At 37.3% G+C, this 27,169-nt stretch overlaps 1 protein-coding gene across 3 annotated transcripts in view; it reads left to right on the forward strand.

Moving 5' to 3' along the window:
• The window catches only part of GOLGA4 (golgin A4), a 40,092-nt gene extending 23,047 nt beyond the window's left edge, over nt 1-17,045 (forward strand). For 2 of the 3 annotated variants that reach the window (XM_026052308.1, XM_026052309.1), the window contains 8 exons: nt 546-676; nt 4,102-4,212; nt 6,485-6,505; nt 6,685-6,753; nt 7,369-7,444; nt 8,153-8,256; nt 11,561-11,647; nt 16,210-16,803. In XM_026052308.1, the coding sequence (XP_025908093.1) occupies nt 546-676; nt 4,102-4,212; nt 6,485-6,505; nt 6,685-6,753; nt 7,369-7,444; nt 8,153-8,256; nt 11,561-11,647; nt 16,210-16,230 (620 nt within the window). In that variant the 3' untranslated portion in view covers nt 16,231-16,803. Of the gene's footprint in view, nt 1-545; nt 677-4,101; nt 4,213-6,484; nt 6,506-6,684; nt 6,754-7,368; nt 7,445-8,152; nt 8,257-11,560; nt 11,648-16,209 lie in introns of all 3 variants that reach the window. The other variant, XM_026052307.1, reaches the window with a different exon arrangement.
• The last annotated feature ends 10,124 nt before the right edge of the window (nt 17,046-27,169 follow it).

Below are 27,169 nucleotides of genomic sequence, written 5' to 3' on the forward strand. Positions count from 1 at the left end.
GTTGTGGTAGGAGTTATTGATGATAGCCATAATAGACATAGTTGCTATCATTTTGACATCTGTACACAAAAATAGGAGGAGAGCATATTTTTAAGAGTGAAAGTCTAAGGAGGCTGGTAAGTTTTCATTTTAATGCTACATGGATTTGAACCACTCAAACCTGTTACATTTCAATCCCGTGTTAAGTGTATGGCACTGAGGAACATCTTTGTTTTTTCTGAAAATTTGCAACAGTTCAGATCCTTTCTGTAGACAGAGTAAAAGATAAGGTCATGAATGGTGTTTAGCAATTGATTCTAACTTCCAGAAGTAAGTTTAGACAGCAGGGAGGAAAAATTTATGCTAATACTCAACTATAGACAGCAAACTATACACACTGGAGTCCTGACAAAAATATTACTGTTATTGTTTGTGAAAATGAATCGCATAACGGTTTTTAATCGATGCCTTCCACACTTATCTTTAAACTTTTTTAATATTGTTGTGGCATACAATTTATCAAAATAATTGTGCTTTTTCTTATTGCCTGACTTTTTTTTTAATAGGTAAAGCCCAGGAAGTAGAAACTGAATTGATAGAAAATCATCACATAGAGACCACACAGTTGCATAAGAAAATAGCAGAAAAAGATGATGATCTGAAAAGAACTGTGAAAAAATATGAAGAAATCCTCGAGGTATCTTTCTGAAAAATGATCAGGCTATGTACATTTTGATGTATTTCTTTCCTTTGTCTCATTGTAAATTTAGACAAAAAATAGAATTCTTGATTGTAAAGATCTTTTTGAAACCTGCTTGCATTATGCTTTACACATGTTGTGACCTAGCCATGACTTTGAGGTGCTTAAAACTAAAATATTTGTATTTTATAAAGTATAATAACACTAAAAATTACGCCCCAGTTCTGATCTTTTTGTAAGAACTGCACTCATGTCCTTACATCCGTGCAGACCTCCATCAGTTTGTCCATCTTGAGGCCTGAGAGCAAGCAATTTCCAGATTGAAAAGAGAAAATTCAGCAAGTTAAACAAATTAAGATTTCACTGGGTTTAGTTTGTTGTATTTTTTTGGTTTTTTTTAATTCCTTTTAAGGATACACACACTTTGATTATGAGACAGCCTTACCTTCTTTTCTATTTTCCTGTTATCCATAGCCCTTAAAAGTGAGGCTGTTTTATGCAGGAGGCAGTCTGTCTACATGGGTTTTATGCTAGTGAAGCTTGAGTTTTTATCAGTAAGTGAACAGTCTGTCTGCATATTTGCAAACAGACATAATCTTGCTCCCTCCAGTAACGTGACAACCAGAAGCTGGCAGCCAACTTCAGTCTAAGGATACTTTACCTTCCGTGGATGCCTCCTGTCTTGGCCAAGTAGGAATTTAGATGGGACAAGGACATGGTTGGCTACAAAAGACTGAATAATTTTCGGTGGCAGACTATACATTAAGCTGGAGTGCAGGCTTTAATTTTGCCAATTTTTAGTACTTTTTGCGTAAGTAATTTAGTAAAAAACGTGTGCTCCTCGAATAGAAACAGTAGTAGTAAATGGAAATGAACTTCTGGTTTATGCTCAGTTGCCAGTCCAAAGAGCTGTGTACTTACTGGGCATGTCTGAGTGCTCTAAGCTATCAAAAAGTCCAAGCCTGAAGGCAGCTCTGCTCTTTGTACCTCAGGCAGCTTAGATAGACAGAACATTTCTTTTGTTTCCTGATTTAGAAAAGTCACACGGTATACGATGGTGAAGCAAACTGCTTGTGCCATAGATAAAAATTCCAAATTCCAGGAGTATTTCTCACTTTTCTCACATCTTGTCTGCACGCGTAGTGTGTGTAGCGTTCAAGTGCATGCTGTTTAGGTTCAGTAGGTCTGATTTGAAGTGTAATTTAATTTCTGTTTTTGATGCATTCTGAACATCTGAAAATATCTGTAAATTATATACTGTAATAAGTGTGTAACCTTGCAGGTTTAGGCTAATTTTCTTACTGTTTGCCTCTCACTGATGATCATTAGTGATCATTAAGTCAGAGTAAGCTCTGTTTCTCTTAGCTGTGGCTTGAGAAGTTGAGTTCCCGACCACTTGGTTCTGTTCCAGGTAATGGTGTTGATGTGAATGTTTCTGTTAGTCTGGCAAAAATGCTTGACAGAATCTGTTAGCTTGTTTCCCAAAAGGTACCGTGAGAAGATAATAGTTAAGCAATACATATGTTAAACTGAGTGTGTCATATTCTTTGAGATCCCTAGTAGAAATAGGGACATACAGCATCAGCAAACAGGTGAGATTTTTCAATAGCACCTACAGTTATCAGTTATTACTCACTATTACCTGACTTGAGTCGTGAGAGCTCTGAGAAATTTCACATCAGGATACCAACACAGAGGCTGTGAGGATTCTCTCTGCCGTAAATGCTGGGTAGACTAAGCAAAGATAATGTTGTTTGCAACAATGAGTTCTGCTCATTTAGCTTTATAGCCTCTCGTTGCATTTTACACGTGGTTAATGCTGCTAAGGATTGGTTGAGCTTAGTATGAGTATACACTATCGAATAACTCTATAAAACTTAATATGATTTATTTGTGAAGCCCTGTCCTCATACTTCTCTTGCCTTATCAGGTGTTTGTTTTTCGTAAACGCTTAGATCACAGAGGATTTCATTAAAGTCTCCGTAATTAAAAAACTCCTTAATCAGAATAGCTTGTAATTGGAGGATCGCGATTTTTCTTCATCTAAACTGTCATTAAATATCATTAAAGAGAATTTGAATGCTGTACTGCAGTTAGCCTAACTTAAGCCTTTGTGTGAGTTTAAAATGAAATATCTCATTTTAGCTGTGTAATCTTTCATTTGTCGTAATGCCTCCCATATGGATACAGGATAGGCTGTATGATTAAGAATTGGGGAATTATGGCTTTATTGAAGTCTTAATTTATAATTGTAATTAAATCAGAATGTAATTTATACATTTTCATAGTTTGGCAGATGCTTTCCAGAACAGCACGTTATTGAAAAAGTTTCTGTAGTGTGTTGGATCAGATATGATCTCTAATATTTGGAGATTTTAAATTATAATCTCTGCTCAGGGAATTTATATAAAGAATGTCTCACAGGTTCCTTTTTACAGAAGTGTCATTCATCATTTTGAGTTGAATTTCTTTCCTGCCTTTCAGCTGCCTTCTATAGCTAAGAGTGATGGGCATGCAATTTTGCATTATTTCAGTGGATGGTAGTCTGGAAAATGTAAGAATTCAGATTCACAATGTAAAAAGAGGAGGAAAATAGAAACAACTAATTAGGCCAGGTTTTGGTACTTTTTAACTAGAGGAGTTAAACCACCTATAAGAGAAATCTTAGAGAAGTTTGTCTGTTGATGTTTTTGTTTTCCTAGGCTGATGGCCTTGGAAAAATCATGTTAATGAAGAAAAAGCAATGCTTGCTTTGGTGGGGATCACGACATTTGAGACCGAGCAGGAGCTTTTATTGAAAGTGGATGCTCTAAGAGCTTCTAGGCCATGAAACTTCTCAGCCCAGTGACTTGCCATTCACTAGCTTTGCACTTGTTTTGAGGTGTATGTTTATTATCCAGCAGGGCATAAGGAACATATTAAAAAGTGATCTTACAGGGAAATAATTCTTATTTCTCATAGTGTACATGAATTTCCCTAAGCCTGGAGCATTGCTCTCCATTTAGTTTTTTCAGTGAATATTGTATATAACTATAGCCTGAGATTTTGCATGGGTCAAAATGTTGGCCAGCTGTTCCATTATTGTTAACAGTGTTGATAAGTTGTAAAAATTTGTTCTGTACTGATTGGGTTACTCTTGAACGCGGCTTTAGTGCTAGTGAAAGATATTTCATCATTCATAAAGCTAACTGTAATCCTCACTATTCACAATTGTCTGCAGAATTTTATTTAGCTCCTGTATTTTTTTTTTTCTCCAAGTGTTTTGTAGTCCTGTGGTAGAAGTGGCCTTGGTGTGTATAGAGTCTGAAATATCCTCCTCTGTGCATGGCGTAACTTCTTTGATTGCTTTGTTAGATGCTAAGTGGTTAGATGATCAATTGTATAAGTAAAAGAAAAAAAAAGTTGTTTTTTTCATTTTGAAGGCTCGTGAAGAAGAAATGACTGCAAAAGTTCATGAGTTGCAGGCACAGCTAGAAGAATTGCAGCAGGAGCTCAAGCGAAGGACGGCAGAAGTGGAGCGTCAAAACAGTGACGTGAGCTGGCGTTCACATTTGCTAACTTTCAGTGTGAATTGCTTATAAATCCCCGTTGTTTCCTATTAATTGCCTATGATTTATGTTCTGGCCTGCACTGTCCCATGTAGTTTGGGTTCTGTTAGATGTCAGCTTTGAAAGTCAGCTTTTTATAATCTGTAGCATTTGATAGTATCTTTTTTTAATGGTTTGTTTACAAAGTCCAGTTGTGTTTTGAGGGGAGGTTGTTTTGCACTTTTTTCTTTTTTTAATATTTATTTCACTGGAAGCACTTTAGAAGGAAAGGAAAACAAAAGCTGGGTCATTTTTAATGTGGCTTTGAATTGAAATTCCAATGGACACTGAACTGGTTCCATACCCCGAATCCATAAAGTATGGACAGACACATTTAGTTCTTAATTGAGAGTGAGTCAGTACATGCTTTGGTCTTTCTGAGAATACATTTTAATTGAGTTTTTCTCTGACTGATAAAAATATTGCTAAGAAAAAATACATGACATGTCGAGTATATGATGAGATCATTAATATAATACTTAAAATTTTTTTTTTCATTTGAATAATAGGTCAGTCTCAGTAGGGGGACATAAGGCTTTTAAGGTGACACTGCAAGCTCACTGTATAAACTAGTTCATTTTCTTTAGTTTTGATGGGAGATAATACAACTCCTGATGTTTGTTCCTTCTTCATTACACTTTACACTTATTTGTAATACATCTTTATTAATTATCCTATGGCATACATAGGATATTTGTTACTAGGAAAGCAGAAGTAATTGTGTCAGGACTGCCTTGTACTCCGTGGCGGTTTTTTGAGAAACTCAGAGGAATTATTCCATCTGTGCTGGGTATAAACCAATTGAGAAAGCTCCACTGCTGATATATAGCCTTATTTTAAATGAGAAATACTGTGCTGCTTTGAAGGGAAAAAGAATGATCTCTGTGATAATGTATGTTCTGTAGATACTTACATACAGTTAAAGCACCAGGTTCAAAGGATTTGCAGAGTAAGAAGGAGATTTTTGGGATAAATGTAGAAGAGTTAGAACTCTAATTTTCGTGGAGTTTAGGCATCAGAATTTCTCGAGACAAAACTCAAATTCAGCAAATGTTTTACCAGCTTTCTTTTGCACACTTCTGTTGGAACTGAATGTGGATCTCATCCTTCATGCTCCGAAGTTACAGTGGTAGCTTCATCAACGACATCATTGGCCTATCAGCCTAATCATGCTATTGAATGTATTTTCTCAAGTGTCAAACGAATATTCAGACTGCCTACCACCCATAACTAAATAGGCTCACAGTTGTTATTTTATCAGTATTTCAATATGGGACTCTGAGACTCCTTTAACTCAGTCCATACTGGTGGGGAAAGGTGCTTTTCTCCCCTTGGTTGTTATTTTCCCTTCAGTGGAGGTTCAGTTGTCTTTAGCTGAGTGAGGCAACTTTTTGTTGGCAATTGATGTTTGTTGTTTAAGGTTCGAGTCTTCTGACTCACAGAAGGTTTTCTTGGAAAACCTGTGTCGCTTAGTTATCCCTCTTAAGACAAACTTTATGTATAGTACATCTACTTCTGAAATGCTGGATGGCCACACATTTCTACAATATGTCCTTGACTGTGCTAAATAGTTGGCAAAGACTATCCTTAAGCATTAGTCTTGGGATTTCAAAATACCAGAAATTGTCTCTCTTGATGAGAAAATAAATGCCTGGTAAGGTGATTAAACACTGCAAAACCGGAGGTCTATAGGGGAACAATTTTCACCATAGTTCTATTTGCAGAGTGTAAGAAAATCCACAGATTTTATGAGTCCACAGAGATGGCAATAGCTTTCCTTTTCAACACATTTCCAAAGACACTCAGGAAAATTCAGAGGTAGCAACATTCTGTACTCTCTGAGTAAAGCTTCGGGTTAACTTAAAAAAGGTATTTTACACATAAATTAATTGATACTGAAATGATTTCATAACCTTGATTTATACTAAAACATTAATTTCCGTAGACTCTGATCATTGAAAGAGATGAGAAATTACAGCTTATAGTTGTTTCTGTGCCCATAAGCATTTCTAACTTGTAAGATGTAGAGGTCAGGAAGCTATTAACATAGCTCAGATAAGTGTTCCAGTTTCCAAATTCAACTTTACAAAATAGAGAGATAGTGTTGTCAATAATATTAATAGCATACATGCTTTTTACTCTTTATCCAATGCATGACAGAGTCACTATTTTTAATATCCTTCTTTTCGTCTATTTTTTTTTCTTGTTGCTGTTCTAGGTAATAATAACAGAACTTCAGGTAAGGTTTTTGCCTTTTTTGATTTAGCTCTGTCGATAATTCTGTTTCATAGCAGTCTGAAACCAAAAATACTGCCTATAACAGTATTAATTAGAAGGAGAAAGAAGTTTATTGAAAAGCTACCTATGATAAGTCTACAGCAAGTTATTGATGATTTCCATATATGACTGTTCTTTCAGGCACAACTTGCACAGAAGACAACGCTTGTCAATGATTCAAAATTGAAAGAGCAGGAGTTCAAAGAGCAGGTGGGGCTGCTGTTTAACAAGACAAAAGCATTCTCAAGACTGTATTTACGATTTTTAAAGTTTTGGGTTTTTCTAAGCAGTTGTGTAGCACGTGTCATCCACACAGGTGCTACAGAAATGAAATGTAAGCAAAAAGGTGTGGGATCACATGGCTTTTACATGTGGGCCTTTGCATTGTATTCCTCACTTGCATAAATATTTGCATAGTGAAAAATGTAAATGTATATTTCATGAAATTATAGTTCTCTTTTTTCTAAACTAAATTTTTTTTGAAGTAAAGTCTGATTTTGATTTTTTTCAAGTGTTTGTATATTAATGTGTTTAGGTATTTAAATATGAATGTATGAATATTTGCTATTTTGTAACCTATCTATATAAATCTATATACACACTTGCTCTTAAGTAGAGACAGCTCTTAATGACATTTTATCTTCTCTTTTTTTCTTTTTTTTTTAAAAAAAAGAGTTTTGCTTTCGAAGAAGATTGCAGTGCTCAGCCAAAAGCTAATGCTAGTGATGTTAATGCAGAGGATAATTAGTAACATTATGCTTAATTTTAACTGCTTGTCACAGATAACATACCTTATCCTTATCTTTTTGACTGCTGGCTGTTTAGATTCATGTCCTGGAAGACCGGCTGAAAAGTTACGAGAAGAACATGTACGTCACAGCAGTTGGAACACCGTACAGAGGCAAGTACATCCTTTCTTTCATCACAGATGAGGTTTTCTTGAAAGTTGTGGTATAGCTCAGGGTTTTTTTTTTTGTGACATCTTCTGTTTCATCTTGTTTGCCATAACAGAGCTAGTGTGTGATTTCAGAAAAGCAACTCTTTTCTCTTGGCTTTTGCTCTTCCACCCTTTTACAACAAGGCATTGTAAAATGCCTTGCCATAAAACAAATAAGAAATACGGAAGTTGAGACCAGTCAAGACCATGTAGATTTGTTTGATTATCTTAGATTCCCAGTCCTTATTACATCAGTTCATTTTTTTTGTATTTGCTATGAGATTTAAAGTTAAATATAAAAATGCAATTCCTGGACTGAGATGTCTTGACACAGAATTGGAAATACTTCATAGTCAAGGAAAATAGCAACATCTAAGCAAGTATGTTCTAACTGTATTTGTTGTGCACAAATAAGAAGAGATCTAAGAATTTTCATTCAACAAATATGAAGTAATATATTGTACATTCTTCCTTCATAAATGTGCTGACTCTTTATATGCTCAGCTGCAGTGAATTGCTCTCAGTAAGTTTTAAGCATCAGCATAATTATGCAAACCACTACAGAGCTGCTTAGTTGCTTACATTTTATTCCAGTCACTTTCTGGCTAAGAGTAACTTTGATTCATATGAATGACTCTCAGCATAAATATACTCTTATTTTTGTTGGCACAGATGGAAACCTTTGCCATACTGATGTTTCCCTCTTCGGAGAGCCTACTGAGTTTGAATACTTGAGGAAAGTGCTGTTTGAATATATGATGGGTCGTGAGACAAAGGTATGGAAAGTTACACACAGTGCCGTGTGGTTCAGGTTAAAATAAAATTTAACTCCGTTGCTGTATAGATTTGAGGCACCATTTCTTGTGATGCGTTACATACTGTCCACTACTGCCACAAGCTTTCAGTTTTTGTTCATGAGGCATGGTCCTCACCTTAAAAACTTAATCTGAGATTAAGTTCTGGGGGAATGAACAAGGAGAAGATTGGGATATTACATCTCTCACCTACATGCCCATGCAGACAAAACCATTAATATGTAGGTATAGTTTTACTAGTAGGTGGAGGAAAAAATAGCCATGCTGTCAGTCAGGCTTAATGTACTTTGGAAACTGGTGTGCACATCGTTACCAAAGTAGTCTTGTCATATCACACACATGTGACAAGTAACAGTCATATTGAGTAATGATTTGTTATTAGCTCTTGCTAAAATATCCCTTGAATTTTCCTTTTAAAGGATACTTTATAGGCTCACAAATCTGCATACCTTCTCTAGATGGTATTAATTTACTCTCTATTAATTTACTCTTGAGCACAGTGAAAACCTGCACACTAAGCTTCTTGTTCTGTGCTGACAAGCTTGTGAAATCATTCCCAAGCTGGAATTTTACTAGCTTGTAGCAGTACTGATGCTTGGAGATTGACCAGGTTTCAAAGTGGTATGTCATAACACAAACATTTTTCTTGGATGATAAATGCTATGTGGATTAATATATATATTTCCTCCTTGGAGTTCTTCCATTCTTTGTTGTACCACGTTCAACCAGGACTACCGTTAAGCAGAGAGGCTTTTTGCAGGATTAGACGTTAATTAGGTCTGTTTTCATTGCTCTCTGTACAGGATAGAATTTGGTCGAAGGTTTGTGTCCCTGTAGAATTCCTCTTTCTTTTGCCTGTTATCCCTCTTTTTTTTCTTTCTTTTTTTTCCTTTGGTATTAATTTCTTTTTATTACATATATAAATCCCATACTAAAAAAAAATCCACGAATTAGCTTGTGTTCACAAAGCTATAGCTGATTCTGTAGCTCTCCTAGCTTAGTATCATATGAAGGAAATTATTAAAGAAAAATATATACATTATTGAATTTTATGCTTTTGAATTGTGAGGGACAAAGGGAAAAAGTTTTTTTATAAAGAAGAGTCCTCTCACAACATGGCAGTGGACAATTCAGCTTCAAGAAACCCTTGACATAGTAGGAGACAACCAGTGAAGCTACCTAGTGCAAACAGCAAATCTGCCATCAGAGAAGCCTGTTTTGAGGTCTTTCTTGCTCATTACGGCTGTTTCTTACCAATGTTCAAAATACTACTCTGCTATAGTCAAAACTGAGGTTGGCTTTTTCCTTTTCAGCAATTATGTACTAAAACTGAGATTAATTTCTGCAATAACAAACAACAAACTGCCATGAATATTATTTTCACATGTCAGTCTGAAAATAAGCTTGATTTTAGGTCAGTATCTTCTGTCTGTTATTGAGTTGCTTGATGCCTTTTCTCTACAGAATATGTGGTATTTAACAGTAGATTCCATTTCAAAATTTCCTGCACACTGACTGTTAAAAACACGTGAATACTTGAAATAAAAAAGGGCCAAAGATGGGCATTAATTCCTACAATAATTTGCATAGGCATGGTTTTAATATAATTGAACAGGGAAGTATTTTTAAATCAAGTAAACAATGAGAGAAAAAGGTGTTTAAACATGTCCCATTGAATGAATTGGAGTGTAAAGTCTCTCTTTTATTTGGAATTGTTTTTTATATAGATAGATACAAATATACACATATATTTATGCATATACACATGGACACACATATGTGTGTGTACTCACATACTTAGAATTACTAAATTTTTATGACAGAATAGATTATTAGAGGATTAGGACAAACCTTTTGCCTATAATATACATACAATCTTACATTCCACTGGCCATAGAAACTTGTTTTAGGACCATGCAACTGTGAAGAGGATTGCATAATTCAACTTAAAAATATTTCTAGTGACCACAAAAACTCAGAAAATTTCAAATAATTTCTGATGGTAATTTCCAAAAAGCACATTTTCAGGAGAGAAGGTTTTTAGCCTCTGTTTAAATTGGCATCTCTGCTTCCATGCATACTTGCAGAGTGTGTATGTTCTTCTTAACGTTTGCATACCATTGTCATGTAGAAAGCTGGAAAGAGAGGGCCTTCTTGGTAGGTGTCTTCTAAGAAGTCTGAGTGGATTCCAAGTTCATTGCTAATTTCTCTTGCCAAAATCCTCAGCACAACTGTTTGGGACTAAACGATTAGAAAGAGAAGTGTGGAGTTAGTTTGCAGCACTGGACATATTCCCTCTTGTATCTACACTAGAGGGACTGCAGCAGAGGGACTTCTTAATCATACATCTACTAACATATTGTCCTTTTTAATAGAGAAGATTCAACAAGAGTTGGGTTATTTTCTTTTACTTTTAGCTGTGGAGGTTTTTGTCCTGAAACTGCTTTGCTGGTAAGGTTTCGCCTCTTCACTCCACGTGAGAGACTGGCAATAAGCAGTAGACCCTGAGGACAGCACTCTTATCTCCTGCACATTCTTTGGGAGCAGCAGCTATGCCCTGGTAGCAATTGCCAGTGCTGCTCTGCAGCTCTCGTTTTGACCTTCCTTCTTCACATCACCTGACTACTCTTTTGTGACTTTCATAACTTCTTCCCACTCAGCTGTTCTTAACACTCTTGTCTGTTTTGGACTGATGTGTAATAATAGTGTTTTAAACTTCTGACATCTTCCATTTGAGGATGTGTATATGTATTCCTGTTTAAATGCGAGTTACTGTGTGGCTTTACTTGCTAAAAATATTCTCACAACTGAAGTCCCACCTGTGGCATTCAGATTGCTTTCTCACTGTTTGATTTCTTTGCATTTCTTTACACAATATTTGGACGATGTGAACATAGCTGAACACAGAAGGACACTTACAGGTCGTGTGTACCTGAAATGTGTTTTTTAGAATGGTGCCATTAAGACTGAGTGTTAACAGTAGTATTGTCTTATTAAAGAACATTTAAGTATTTGAGCTTAGCTGCCATGGAGCTTACAGGTTGTGATGATGTGAGGTGCAGGCTCTCTCTGTTTCCATATAGCTCACATAACATACCTGTCATGTAAATAGGATGTGAAACTAATGGAAATATGTTACTCCTTTCACTCTGGTTACCATTGACATTACTGATATAATATGCAGTATTCTCAAGGTGCAATTTAGAGTGTTACAAAGTCTTTTTGTGCATGCAATATTGCTTATAGATAACCTGTTTTTCTTTAGACAATGGCCAAGGTTATAACGACGGTACTGAAATTCCCAGCTGATCAGACTCAGAAGATATTAGAACGAGAAGATGCTCGGCCACTGGTATGTTGTATAAGTAAACTTAGTTTATGCAGGACATTAGTTTGCAATAATAAGATATTGGAAACTTGAAGTCTCTCTCTCCCTATTTCCTCCTTCAAAGAAACTCCTTTTCTCCTTCCTTCCCTCTTCTTCATGGGAATATCAAATTCCTGCAGTAGTCTTGAGTTTATAGTAAAAAATAGAGGAAAAAACAAATTCTTAACTTCCTCTTATCTCTGTTTAAGCTATATGTGTGGTAGCTGTAGATAAAATAGAAAAAAAAGCAATCACAGATAATATTGCTACCATTCTGCAGCTAAATTTTCTAACCAAAAATGTCCTCTGACTTGAAATTCTTCTCTTTAAGTTCAGAAGTTTTTGTAGAGATATACCATTTTTTTTTCCTCAAACACATATCAGGAGAGATTTTTCAGATTTGGGGGAAAAAATGGAAAAAAAAGAACAAGATCCATTTTGTTTGCAGACTGAAAGACTGATTAGTTAATTCCCCTAGGATATATGCAGCTGAAGAGGGGTGGATAGTGACTATCCTGACAAGCTGATTATTTTTAGAGGCCTTCTTATTTTTTGTAGAGAAAAAAACCTTAAAAATATGTTGTGTTCTCCCCGGGTAAAAACTGGTCAAAAATAAGTAGCATTCCATAGAAAACCTTCTTCCAACATCATCTTGCCTACTTGTGGGGAGTGACGAAGATGAGTCTGCAAAGATATATGCACTACAGGGTAGAATTGATGGAGCACAGAAGAGAAAATGATATTTTAATTGACCCTACATAATTAAAGGTTGCCCAGCTCTCCCAGATTTTGTGAAGGATAAAATGGAACTGTATTGGCATCGTTATGGTGCTTTGCAGTGTAGTAAATTTCATTTATTTATTTTTATCATTCTCACCAATTTAAAAAGCTTTCCGTCAGGTACTTGATATTTACAAGGAAGATGAATTGGAGTTTGAGAAGCAAACCACAAAGAAAGATACATGAACATAAGCACTTCTAGTATTACTATCAGTAGTTTATCAGTAGTCTAAGCTTTTTTGTTAAGATAATAGCTGCAGCAGCTTTCTCTTCATTATACCTGAAATCAACATTACAGTCTATCTTTTTGTGGATCAGCTTAGCAAAATTAGTAACTAAAACAGAAACAAAATAAAGGAAAAACAGAAACAAAATAAAGGAAAAAAGCGTTTTTACACTTCAGTTGAAGTAGTTACGTTAATACAAGTACTATTGGTCCCTTGAAACAAATGTAAAAACATTGCATTGTTTCATCTGCTTCAGATATCAAACATAAGGAAAGTGTCTGACATTTCAACACTTTCCCACACACTTGGTATGTAGGTTTGAAGTGTTTTGCAATCTTAGATATTTAATATAATTTTAAAATTATACATATAAATAATGTCATAAATGTCACTAATAGTGTAACTTCAGGAAATGCAATGCCACTGCACCCCAAACACAATTTTTTTTCTTTTTCTCTCAATTGCTTAAGCTGAATGCTTCCTTCTGGATAAAAATGAGGTTAGAGAGACAGACCATATTTTGCAATCCCTTCAGCTTTCTGATATCTGAAACATGTTCTTCTTAAAACAAATACTCACAGTCTCTGCTACTAAAGAAAATTTTACCTTGCAAACCACCCAACCAAGTTTTGGGATTTGATTCTGGAGAGAAAATACAGTGAAAATATTTTGTTGGCTGCAAGTGTTTGGATAGTTAAGAATATCATAATTCAGAGAGCTTTGTGTCCTGCTCAAGAACTTCTTGAGTTTCACCTAGCAGTCTGTCCTTGGCTCACATTGAGCCTAATGATTTTTCTGCTTTCCAAAGTCGTGTAAGAAGAGAAACTGGATATATAATAGAAAGTCAAATGTTAGGACATGTTATGCAAATTACTATTGGAGGTTATAGTCATTTATTTCTTCACTTTCAACATCGTTCAGTTTGTTTACTGAAGCACAAATTGGTATTTCTGGTTAGACTTTTTAAAGTCTGTTTCGGTGACTAAAAAGAGTCTGTGTGGGCGTCTTTATAAACACATTACTCTGACAAGTGCTTTTTCTTTCCACTGACATTTATTAACATGATCATAATGTTCTTTCCCACTTAACAATTACAAAATGCTGTTGGTATTTGAAAATACCCAACATTTAGATCTCAGGAGCAATCAAGTGCCCTGCTGCAACTCAGTGTGCTTTTTTAATGTAAATGTTTCTGCCTGTTAGTCTGTTGCCAAGATGTCTATATCCGATTTCAGTAAGTGAATTGTCAATGCAGTTTGCTACTGAAAAGGAATAGAAGTGCCTATTTCTAATAAAGGGTATTTGCCAGTAATTATTTACCCTTTTAGTAACTGGGTCTTTCTCTTTTTAAACAGTGTGCATATATTTAAGAGCTTTCCATTGAAAACTTTAAAGAAATTCCTAGGGCAATAAATATAAGCCACCTCAATGTATCTCCTCCACTAACCAAGTTTTTAGTGTGTTAAGTGTGTAGTGTGTTAATGTGATCTGACAGCAGCAATCTCGTCTGTTAGCAGTAGATGTCCACAGAGCTCTTATGTAAGCTGTTAACAAAGTAGTGCAATAAGCTGTTTTCTTCCTGGCTTTGTAGTTTGCCTCACCTCGCAGTGGTATCTTCTGAGTATGCCATCAGTCTGTGCTTAGTTAGCATGTGGGTGAGTGAAGCCTAATACATCCTTGTTTCATTTCAAGATCAAACCTATAGCATGAGATTAATCATTCCTCTGTGGTTTTTTTTCATGCCTTATTGTGTTTCTTAACTTTCAAATATTTTTGTTCCATATGATAAACACCCTTCAACTCTTGATCATGAACTGCTTTATGAAGCTAAGTTTGAAAATGTTGATTCCAAATCAATCTTTTTGAGATGCAAGTGTAATTTGAAATATTCTTTGAGGGCAACAGAAATCTTAGTTGTAGAAAACGCATGCAAAACCAAATTTTAAATCAAAAAAATGCACTATTAATGTTTATCATAATTGGCCTTGCTTTGTTCTGTTTCCATCTCCCTCCCTCCAGTGGGAGAAAACAATTTGGGGAGTTTTGTGCTTTCAGTTTATAGCATCACCTGAAGGAAATTGTTATTTTCATTATGAGTCTGCAGCTGTAGTGTCACAGAGGAAAAACAACTGATTTGACCTAAAGATAAAGGTTGCATCAGGCCAGTCGGGCTAAACGAGCAACGCAAAGGCAGTAGAGTTGAGAGAGGAGCAGGATACTGAAATGTGCAGGTAAAACTTTGTGCGTTGCCTCATCTCAAAGGGTTTACGTTGGACTCGATCTTGAAGGTCTTTTCCAACCATTATGATTCTATGTGGCTCTCAGCCGAGTAGTCTAAGTGATGTATGATATTTAATAAGCCCTCCAGACAAATTCTGCAGGATTTACTCAGCCCAATTTTCCTCCTTTGCAAAGGAAAAGCTTTGCAGAGCTGCAGGCGATTGATTTGGTGCATCTGAAGCAATTGCCACAAGGCAGCCGAGGTCCAGGGGCCGGCTCGGTGCGTGTCCCTGGCCTGCACCATCTCGGTAGCGACATGGATTAACCCTAGGCTGCTTCCACCACCAGTTACCATGAGGCCCTCAACAGGCCGTCTTCGCCTCCTGCAGCCATGTGAATGGAGCCTTCAATATATCAAAGGAGCGAAGAAAATATCTATTTGTTTGGGCTAATGTGCAGGATTTCCCCTTTAATGTTGCGATCTTATCAATATTTCTTTTTGTTTAAGATAGCCAATTAACATTTTTGCACTTAAAGTGCAGTCATACTTGAACCCTTTGTCCCTAGCCATGATCACTTCTACAAAATCAAAATCAAACTTCTACAAAATCAAAATTTTTTTTCTAGCGCTTTGTTGAGAATAAATCAATTGTTAGTATTTAGAGGACAAGGGTATTTATAACACTATTGCAGAAAGAATATTTCAAATTTAAGTTGTTGTCGTATTGTCTGTAATGCTGACATAAAAAGTTCATACATTCTCAGCCCTTTTTGAAGGATACCATAGAAGGACTGGATTTTTGACCTTTTTGTCAGCAATTGCTGTAGTAGCTTCATAACTTAAGCTACTATATAAGGAAAATGTTCAAGTCAGATTGTAGATTGGCAGATTATCACAAATATTCTTGAGGTTTATGCCAGTGGATAGTAGCCAACAAATGGAAGATTATTCCATGTCTATTAATTTCTAAGGTATAGACCTGTTAAATATTTCTAAGGTGTAGACCTTAGAAATTCAGGTGATGCTAACTTCACTCGTTTGTTATTGGTTATGCTTCTTTTTCTTTTTTAATCCCTCTTCCTCAACTGTTTTGAAAATACTGGAATTACTTGCTTCATCAAATTACAATTAATTACGTGATGAATTACAATTCATCAAAATTGATGAATAACTTTTTAATTTGGCCTTCCTGAAATTACTCCATCCCCTATTGCTACCAGTAAGCAAATATAGTTAATTATTTAAATATTGGGCGTGCATAAGTTACTGTGTTCCCAGTGCAACCTTCACTCATTTGCTTTACCCTTTCATTCTTCTAGTCCTGGCTGCGACCATCTTGAAGAAACAGTGACGGTGACGTCTTATGACAGTGCTGCTCAGAAGTGTGTCCCCATCTCTGTCGTTGTTACTTGAGAATGGGCAAGAAGAAACGCTGTTCTTCACGTTTGCAGCAGCAAGAACCAAAACTCAGCACCACCTTTGGGCCGTGAATATAGTTAACAATTGCCTTGACAAGAAACGCTAATCAGGGGTTGTCTGGTGATGAGGCTTCTTCCTCTTCTCTTGAATATTGTCTTCTATTTTGTGTTAAAGGTTATTTTTGTAAAGGAGAGAAAAGACTTCATCCTAGGAAGGAATTGCCCACTACTGTGTCTCTATATAAAGTTTCACTGGGTGTTTTTAAAAAAGAGTTGAACTAAATGGTTGGTCTCTTCTATTTATTTTTTTATTTTTGAATGAATTGTGCAATACATTTTGGATGGGTAGCAGTTGGGGTGATTTTCCTGATGAATTAGGCACTTGTTCGACTACTCTTTCCCGATTTGATCTTTGATTGTTTGCTAAAGGTCACTTCTAAATGCTTTTGCCTACAATAAATCCAAATTGCAGTACCTCATTTGTTTACTCTTAGCTTTTGTACCTATATTTTCTGGAGAAAAAAAAATACATTACTGTAAATTGTAAATAGTTAATACATAACTGTATCATATGCTGATCTGTGACTGTTGACAGCACTAATCTGACAGAAGCTGAGATAAAATAAAGTTTATTTACTGTATAATTTTGGAACATTTTGTGGAAAGATTTTTCTTTTGGAATGATCACCAGTTTTGCTCCTACTTTTGGGCAAGACGTCCCTCTCTAGGATGTTTCCTGATTGGAAAACCCTGTTACATGAATAGTTACTCAAGTACTTTGGGCAAAACTCTGATTTTCACACTCTGTTGGACAGATATATGATGAACTAAACTGACATGAGAATGTAGCAAGTAAAGATAGTTGCTTTGTTATAGTTTTAGAATTCTGATTTCTTTTAGTAATTTATATTCGATGTATTATTATATATAATATTATATGTATTTGTTATATTTATTTATTTAAAATAATGCCTGTCTCTAACCATTTCGGCACAGAATTTCTGAATCCCTATCCACAGATGGAGAAGTTTAACCTGTTCTGCCATTACTTTGATACTTGCCACATGAGTCACTGTCACCTGTGCAGTTTATGCCTCTTTGACTGCCAAGATCATTCAAGGTGCTGGGTCTTTCCTGGATGTTAGTTTTTAGCAAGCATTTCTAGGAGGAGCAAAACCTTCTTGTCATCTGCAAGAAAGGAAATGAAGAACCTGAGTTTATCGTCATCGTTCTCACAAAACCAGAGAAGTGGGAAGTTTTGTGGGGTCCAGTATCTCTGCCAGCCACCAGCTGTCTAGAAAACATGTCTGGTTTTAAACTGTTGAATGGAGTCTGAAGGGACTGATTTGATATTTAAATGCCCAGAGATTCTTTTTCTTTTACATTCTGTTGCTTTGTCCCTGGCAAAAACTCTGATTTTTCATGCTGGTTCATAGCATAGATGGTTTTTTTTTTTTTTTTTGAGCTTTCCCTTTTATCAAACACAAGAAGAATGAAATCAAAATTACATGTTTTTATAACAGTTTCAATTATAAAAGCCTCTCTTGCTTTCTGTTCCTGTTGCATATTGGACCCTCAGCCTCTGGAGTATTGCCTGACGTGCACCAGCAGGCTTGAACAGGCTTCACACGGGTGCTTTGGGATCTGGAAGAGGCACATTTCCATCCTTCCTGGCTAAGGATTTGGGGAGTCACGCTATTGCTATCATTACTGCAATCTAAAATGTGTATTTTGAGTTTTAGGCTTCCATATAAGGTATACATCTTCTTATGCTTCGGGAAATTAAAGGCAGCAATCTGTTTCTCTCACAGTAAAGTTTATCATCACTTGTATTTTTTGGTTCTTTTCTTGTCCTCACAAATTGGGCATTATTCCGGATGCTTTAATAGCTTTTTGCTTTTGTTCTTTTCCCATTCCCATTCTATAAAAGATGCTAGTTATAGGCTGGACTTTGTCAAGCGTGACTTAAGTGCAGCGGACCGAGGCTGAAACAGCCTATATAAGATTCATACAGCATCAGATGGAGCAAATAAATCCCCTTTCTAGGCTAAGTGACCTAATTATAGAATGCAACGGTGATTATAGGGTTATTCTTTTTTTTTCTTTTTAACTAAAAACATAAACCCAAGTTCACTTCTATAAATAACTCATAAGTAATCACGTAAGTGTTTCCTAGCATAATGGGAGAGATGTGTTAAGTGCAAGACCTTGGTCGGCCTGGAGTTTTAATTGCTGTGAGATTTTTTTTTAGAGACTATACAAATAAGCATTAATTTAGCACTTAAGTAGAGGAAATGAGTTAGGGTAAAAGCATGAAGAAGAGACCCATTTTGAATAGTGTTTTTTTTTGTTTCTTGGAATGTCATAAAATACCAATAGTAGTGCCAATACAACTATAAGCTAATATGCTGCAGCCCACGAATACTTGTGATTCTAAAATATCCTTGTTTAGAAACTCATAGCTAAAAGCCAAAGGCTGTATCAAAGTTTTGGCTGCCTTTTTAACAGAGGTTATAGGAACCCAATTTTGTTCAAACTGAAATGTTAGAACATGATGTTGCAAGAGAATTCATGTGGATTATGTTTTATGCTGAACTTTCCTCCAGTTAAACATGCATTCAATGTCTCTCATATATTTACAGTTTTATGGAGCTGTACACATGTGCATAGATACATAAAAATCTATCATCAATTATTTAAATAGTAAATATATTTATAAAGATAAGTTAAAACCTTTACCGAGCATTCTCTGGTGTCCTAAAGATGAAACGCTGTTAAATATGGTAAGAAAAAAATGTGTATTTTTTTTTATTTCTGTACTGTTTCAGTGCCAGGCTGATGAATGTTGGCCACAGTCTGTTTCAGATTTCTTATGAAAAAAAAAAAAAAATTATAAATTCACCCAAATTCTAATTCTGCCATTTTTAGCTCTCTCTTTCTATGGGCTATTCTAAAACTTAGCTTTTTTCCTAAATAGAGCTTGGTTTCTGGTTCTCTCTTCTTAGATGATGATTCCCAATAGTGCAGAAGTGAGACTGAATGCCAAGATTAGTCTCATTCTGTAATCCACACTTTTTTTGCATGTGATGTTACTGTCCCTCCAAAGTACTTTCTCCTTTATTGAATCAAGAAACTTGCTCTATTTGTTTTTTTTTCCAGGAAACGGCTGCTCTTTACCCGTGTCGTTATGGATTCATCACAGAGTCGGGCAGCAGCTGGCCAGCCCTCCCCAGCACGTGGGACAGCCACTTTCCAGCAAGCATACATTATATATTAGAATCATAGAATCATAGAAAGGTTGGAAGGGACCTCAGAGGTCATCGAGTCCAACCCCCCCTGCTCATGCAGGGTCACCTAGAGCACGTGGCACAGGGCTGCATCCAAGCGGGTTTTAAAGATCTCCGAAGAAGGAGATCATTTTATATTTTATCTCTCATCTAGGGGTTTTCACCTTTAATTTTGTGTCCTCTTGCAGGCTGTCATTTGCACGGGTTCTAGTTTTTCTCTGCAAACTTTGAATTAGTTTCTCCATCTATTAACATAATTTTAAAGGTACAGTGGCTCAAAACAAGCATGTCCCTGGAGACTTCTCTCTCTGTAAAAGAGAGTGACAGACATTATTTCCTACGTGGCCACTTAATACCGTGTGACATTTCAGAGATGTAATTAAGGCAGTGGTAATTGTGTCCTATCTTAGGGCTCTGTGAGCAGAGCACTCTACAGCAACGGAGGATGTTGGAGGAGTCGGAAAAATGTGGTACAGGGCCCCGCTGTAACAGAGAACCTCCTCCTCTGGGTTGTATCTTCTCAAGAAGCAACCAAGTCATGTCCTCATCTGGTGGCCCCATATTCCCTGGGCAAATGAATCCAATAGCTGTTTGTTTTCTAGTCAGGCAGGTGGGTTTTCTGAGCAGAGACCAAGCTCTGACTGGCCATGGAGGCTGAGGAGGTGCAGGATGTGGTGGGCACATGTGGAGGTTGATGTTGAAGAACGTCAACAAGAGGCTTGTGCTGGAGAGGCCTTCGCTTGCTGAGCCTTGTCAGCCCATCTTGGTGGCTTGAGCCTCTCGTGCTTTCATAAGCATTAAACTTCACGGAAAGGAAGAAGGATGAATAGCAGAGTGTATGCTGTAATCTTTGCCACTGTTTATATTTTGGAAACTTTATTAGCCCAAGAAAGTATTTCTTCATTAGATCTATGATTCCTACTTGTTACTGAGCTGATGTCTGCAAGAAAAAATAGCTCTTGCACTTGGAGGCACTCTGCGTCGCGTAGTTTTATTGGCGTAACTTGGATCAGGCCGTGTATCTTCTTCAAATTAATCAAGATGATCAAACAGCATGTAAAATTCAGAACAGTCGTCTGTCTTTGCAGCCAAAATGACATAGGTTCTGCGGTTCCCTAACTGCGAGCTAGCTCTTCAGAGGAGCTTGGCCAATCTTTCTCGCTCAAGCCACAGTCTCCTGAGAGGCTGCTGAAACTGAAAATTAAGAAGTTTATTTTTGAATGAAGAAAAGAGAGGATAAATAGTTACAGGGTAAAATCACTGGGGTTGTAAGATTAAGCATGGCAAATTAGATAGTAAGTGATGCATTTTTTTCAGAAGTTTGCCACATCTCTGGGCAAGCAACATTAGTTCTAGCAGCCCATCACCACTGGGAACAGGCTAAAAGTACTCAACAGCGAGCTGCCAAAAGCTGCCTAGAAGTAGGTCTCCCCACTGCCCGTAAGCTTTTACATCCCCACACATGAGACTTACAGAATACAGTGTCCTGCTTTATTTAGCTGTGGATATTCTGGTCCATGCACACGTCTGCTTATCTTCATGAGTGCTATCAAAACCTTGTCCTTACTGGTGCAACAGATTGTTCTGAAAATGAGTCCTAGGATTGAAAATAACTGGCCCTTCTTTATCCCTTAACAAAATGGGCAGTGCTTCCCTAGGCCTAGAAATGGAAAAATCCATAGACTTGAAGAGAGTTTATAGGCTGAAATATGCGAATTGCAAAATGCACAACAAGAAGACAATCCAACAGTTTTTATTAGTGTACGTTTTGGGGTATCTGGGATTCATAGAGTACTTTACCATTAAAATAATGGCGATTACTTCCCTTCCTCACAGGCTGCACTAGGAACAGAGTTTAAGTGGCCCTTTTAGGAAAGGTCATAAAAATGGGAGACTGGCAAAAAAAGTGGTTTGAGTGGAAATCTTCCTTCTCAGTGCTGAAAATAATAAGTAGACTGGGCTGTATTCAGAGAGTAAATGGTTTGTTTTCTGGCACTGGGATCTAGAATTGGCTTTCCCCTAAAGTAACCATCCTCATCTTGAAGCTCTGCAGCCCCAGAGAGCATTATCTGAGTGTTATTTAAAGAACAACACGCCTAAGTCTTGAAATTCCAATGAGGGTTAGTCAGTGAATTAAAGTCTCATCCAACTGTGAGCTAAGGTTTGGAGAGGGGCATTTTAGCTAAGCCTGAGGGTCTTTCCCAGCCTCTTCAGTAGCGTGTTTGGGACACTGTATTTCTGTAGGACATTGGGCTCCTCAACCTGAAGGCAATGACAAGCTGGATGTGCTTTAGGCAGGGCTTGCCAACCCTTTCCCAAGGGAATCTGCAGGCTCCTGTAGCAATGGACTCCTATTATGTTTGGACTCCTTTTAATCACAATTGGATACAAATGCCTTGCTTGCTTAATAGTGGTATGAAACTTTTAACAAAAAATTATCATCCACCTCAAGCATGGGCCTGTGAGGACCTCAATAGACCATGTGGCCAAGCCACAAGTCTTTGGCATGACAGCAGCTCGCTTTAGGCAAGAGTTCCTCTTCTAGATAGTATTTATTCACAGCCATTTGTTAAATATTTTCTTTCCCTTGTCTTCACTGACCCCTTCTAGGGGATGTCCCCTTGGATCAACCCTTCTGCCTTCCAACAGGCAGAGGCTGAGGGTGGCTTTTCTGCAGGCCAAAAACCAGACTTTCTGGGCCTTTTGGGGGAGACTGAGTATCAGGGGCAAATGCGTGAAGTCATTGACTTATTTTTAGAGGGAGAATGAGTATCCTGAGGAAGGATGCTGACCGTAGGGAAGCTGGAATTAGCGTTTACTTTAGATAAGCTGTAATACTGACTAAAAATAGAAGGCATTTTATGTATTGGTATGGACATCCTTCAGCAGGATGCTGATGGTTTTCAGAGAACCCTTTGTGGTTGCAGTAATGGCATCTCACAGAGAGGGAATCAAATAAATGCCACAGACAAGAGGAGGTAAAAATATCTCCAGTTTGTGCCCCTTGGACAAGGTGACAGTTAAACTGTGCTTATTTCTCATGTTACTGCTGTTGCCAACTAATTGTGATCTTTTTCCCTTTCTAATTGCTGGCATCAGCACAATGTTCTCCTTGTCTGGTTACTTGAATTCAGCTTCTTTCACATTACTCTGCTAGATAACTATGCGTTTTTGGCACATCTCGTGCTGGTTAATCCTATGGACTCCCACAGTTTACTTTTCTGGACTACTGTGCATGTGTAGCACACATCAAATGAAGCCATAGCATAGAAAACAATTTAGGAATAACTAGATCACAGTAGGGTCTTGTATATCAGAAATTATTTGGTTAAGGGCTCAAGCTTTGGCTGCCCATACGCACAACTGCAAAAAGTATCATTATTTTTTTCAGGAGGAGAATAGGTGTGATTCTCTCAAACATGATAAATAGGTTATTGTTCATCTGAACTTTTCACACAAGTATTGTGTGATAGTTAACATGTGAAATAATAAACACTGAATGGCAAGTTAATGGGAAGCAGATGTGCCAGGAATTCCAAGGAAATGCCTGAGAGCTGTGGTGCAAATTGGACCTTTCGACAAGTGGCCTAAACGTGTGTGACCACCAGGGTCTCAGAGTAATAGGTTTAGAAGTGGAGGGTAACTGGGAAAGTAGAGGCTACGCTTCGATTTATAAATCATTGAGATTCAGTGTCTTACAGAAAAACATCGCATCACAGGATCCATCACGTGGCCAACATTTTACAACATGCTGATAGTCACAATGAGATAAATGAGTTTAAAATCCACTCCTGCAATCCACTCCTGTACAACCCAGATCCATCAAGGTTTCCAGGAATCCTTCCCTGAATTGCCATGGGCATATTCAGGCTGCTGACAAGGTTCCCTATCTCTAAGTTTGAAAAATGAAGCTGGAGTAAAGTCAGGAATTATCAGTCTCTTTCCATTATAAGCCTTACATCTTTGTCTTAAGCTGTAATTTTATAAAAAGCTTAAGACATACAGATACAATGACACGCAAGCTGACCAATTTTAAGTCCAGTTAATTCCAGGTAGAGTAAGACTTAAAACTCTCCTTCTGAAAGCATGGCAGGTCCTGGTTTTTCATCCTGCATTGGTTTTGTAGGTCTCATTGCCAGTGCTCGGCCATGGAGCACAAAATAACAGCTCTGGAAATCAGAGAGCCTATAAGCTCCCATGACAACACTGCTGGATTAGTGACCAGTTCAGGGTTAGGACTGTAATGTAGTTTTCCCTCCTCTGGCTCCATGCTTAACAGCAGGCATGGGTTGAAAGCAGCAGGACGACTGCCTTGCAAGTCATGCTTGCAGAATTGCATGCATTGTTTGTCGCTTTTTACCACAAAGTTGCAATGCACCAATTTTCCTGCTGAGCTTCGCTTTCCTCCTTGAGAGCCTTTGGGAGAAGGGGGCAGCAGTGGGTGGTTTGCAGCATGTAAAGGTTAAGGTTTTTAAGAAAGAGGTGATAAGAATCCATTGTGTCTCTGTATCTCAGGCACGCAAGTTCTTCTCAGCCTGATGCTGATGGAATCAGCAGCAGGATTTGGTTTATCCTTTCCCTTTGATGTATGTTTCCAGGCAGCCTGGTGCTCTTCCTAGAAATCCCAGGGTTGGTGGTAAACAGGGATGGAGGTACCACTTCTGTGGTAAGTCACAGTTTCACCTCCTTTATTTCTAAGCGCCATGAGGTTACTGGGAAGGTTGCAGAGAGAAGATACAGTTTGGGATGTTGCCTTCAGAAAGCTGCGGTGCTTTTTATGTCCAGCTCGTCTGGCACGTTCAGCAGCCTCGTCTAGTGCATGTGTGAGACTCAGACGTAGGACCTGGAGCTAGCGAGGTAGCCCACAACATCACATTGTACAAGCCTGCATGATGCTAATGAATAAATATGATTAAGAGCATATTGGCTTCCTTAAGTATGGGGATGTGAATGAGTTGTGTTTTAGGGCTGTTGTCATATTGCTGGTTGCATTTAGGTGATTGTTTAGGAAGTGTCGAAAAAGGCCAACTTTGGTGCCATGAGGTTAGTATTTCTGCAGTTCCTGTGTAGGTGAGAGGTGGGTTTTGTCCCTTGGTCACTTCTGAAAGCAAAATGAAGGCAGTTGGGTGCTCTGAGCTGGCGCCTGGTGGAGCTTCTTCTCTGCTTAGCAGTCGCTCTTGTACCTTGATAGCCTGTTTCCTTCAGCACAGTGATGGTCACAGGTATCCCTCTGCGGGAACTGGAATTTCTCCATCATTTCCCTTAAGAAGGGCACTCCTGTTGTTGGTGCAGCTACTCAGGAATTCCCGCTTTCTACCCCTGGGTTTGAATTGACCTGTGACGACCCTTAGTGCACTGTGGATAACACATTGACCAGTTATTGAAGAAAACTGAACTGCAGCGAAAGCTGAGTCTTGGGGTAACTCCCTGAGCTGTGGGGCTTTTGGAATATATTGCCACATGGTTTATTTTTGGATTTATGGATTTTTGTCCCTAAGCCTACCTATAGCCACTCTAAAATACATACATCAAAAGAAATCGTAAGTGCATTGAAGGTTTAATTTCAATAAAAGTGGACAGAAAAAATGTGTCTCCTCTGGTTATGGTAAAAGCTTTTGAATCCATTGATCCCTGGGCTGTGATAATGATGCAGTGTGTCTGTACACACACTATTTTAAAATACATAGTATATGAATAGGTATAACAATTGTAATCCAAATATCTGATTGCTCTTGGAAAATAGGAGAGCTACAGACCTGCCCAGTACTTGCTGTTAGCAGCACATCCGTAAGTAACCCTGAGTCCCAAGTCATCAGGCACATGCTTAGCTTCAGGTTCCCTGTAAGTCAATGAGGTATAACTATGCTCTCATATTTAAGGATACATATAATGAAGCACATAGGTGAATAAAGACAGACTGCTGAAGAGAGATCTATTAGCTGAGTATGAAAATGCAGAGATCTGGATCTACTAAAGAAAGGAAAAATCTTTATTAAGGGGGGAAAATGCTGGATGGATTTTTTATTATTATTTTGCTTAGATAAAATCCCTCAGTTATTGGTGTAGAGCATATGTTAAAAGTCTTAGAAATATGTTTCATATTACATGATGCATTTTCATGTGGGCATGAACTAGCTATAAATCAGCTTGAAATGCACCCCAATATTGAAAGCTAGGGCAAGTGTTTAATGCATAGCTTTCAAGGGGATAGAAGAATGGTGTCATTAAATAGACTGGATTGCTTCTAAAAGAGTACAACTTAAGAAAAGAAAACCCTTAAATGCTTCAAAGACACAACTGTGTTTTCCATATGAGCATTTTTTCTATTATTTTTATATTTATTATTTTCTATTATATATTTTTTATTATTAAGAGAGGAAGATTTTTGATTGAATTATTGGCTTCTATATCATCTGAGGACTTGTCCTGAGTCCTTCTTCAACACAGATAAATCTTTTTGGATTCTAAAGCTACTTAGTGAACTCTAAAAGAGGTCTGCAAGAAAGAGCAAGAAACAGAGCTAATAACAGCAAAGTAAGAAAAAAAAATAAGCAAGAGAATGTTCTTTCTCTCCCATCAACTCAAGCAAAAGAACTAGTTACAGGCAAATGGAAGAACATTAGGAAATAAATGTATATATAAAGTTAAAGAGATCAGTGTAAGCACCTCATTAAACTTTCCAGGGGGAACTTAACCCAAACCTGTTACCTATCAAAAGTAATTTTTCCTGCATTCTTTGATGTAAATATTGAGGGAAACTTAATGGAAATAATATAAGAAGACATTGTTTGTACTGAGACAATTGCAGTCCAGTTTTGCCAATAAATTTAGATGCTGAAAATGATTTACTGTTTGATGGCTGAAACCTTATGAGCTTAAATGTAGAGAGCTCCTCTGAGTATAACTGCGGTTATTTAGGAAAGACAGAACTCTGTCTTTCCAGCAGTTTCCTACCTCATTCACTGGTAGACACATGAATATAGAGAATTCCCTCTGTCAAATATATTTCATATTTTTCATATAAATACATATGCATGAAATTAATTATTTTTCTGGTCTTTCTTAGTTACCTCTTATGTGTTTGTGTTAATCATAAGGAAAAATTCTGTGCTTTGACAGCTTCAGCAGTGCTGAAGTATTGGGAGAAGGGAAGGGCAAGGGAAAGGAGGAAAATTCTCCGTATTCTTTACAGTGTAATAAAAAGTGGCCATAGTCTTCTCTGCAATTCAACTGGGAATGAAGTAATAAGAAACTGTATTTCTCAAAAAGTGAGATGGTAAGAACATCACTTTTTTTTTTTTTTTTTTTTTTTTTTTTTTAGGCTTATGGTAACACCATAATATCGTTAAAATCTGATTTACAACTGTAATTACAGATTGCCTTGTATTAAGTGCTAGCCAAAGAAATATGGATAACTGGCTGAAAAAAGAGCCAGTATTGCACCTGTAGAGGGAAAGCATTAACACGAGTTGGGTTTAAAGACCATGGCCTACCCCATGAGGAGGCTGCTGCACAACTTCTCTCCAGTCTCAGCTCAATGCTCAATGCCAGGAGCAAGGACAAATATTGATCCT

The sequence above is a fragment of the Nothoprocta perdicaria genome, unplaced genomic scaffold, assembly GCF_003342845.1.
Source record: "Nothoprocta perdicaria isolate Ctin4 unplaced genomic scaffold, notPer1 scaffold_87, whole genome shotgun sequence".
NCBI classification, from domain to species: Eukaryota; Metazoa; Chordata; class Aves; order Tinamiformes; family Tinamidae; genus Nothoprocta; species Nothoprocta perdicaria.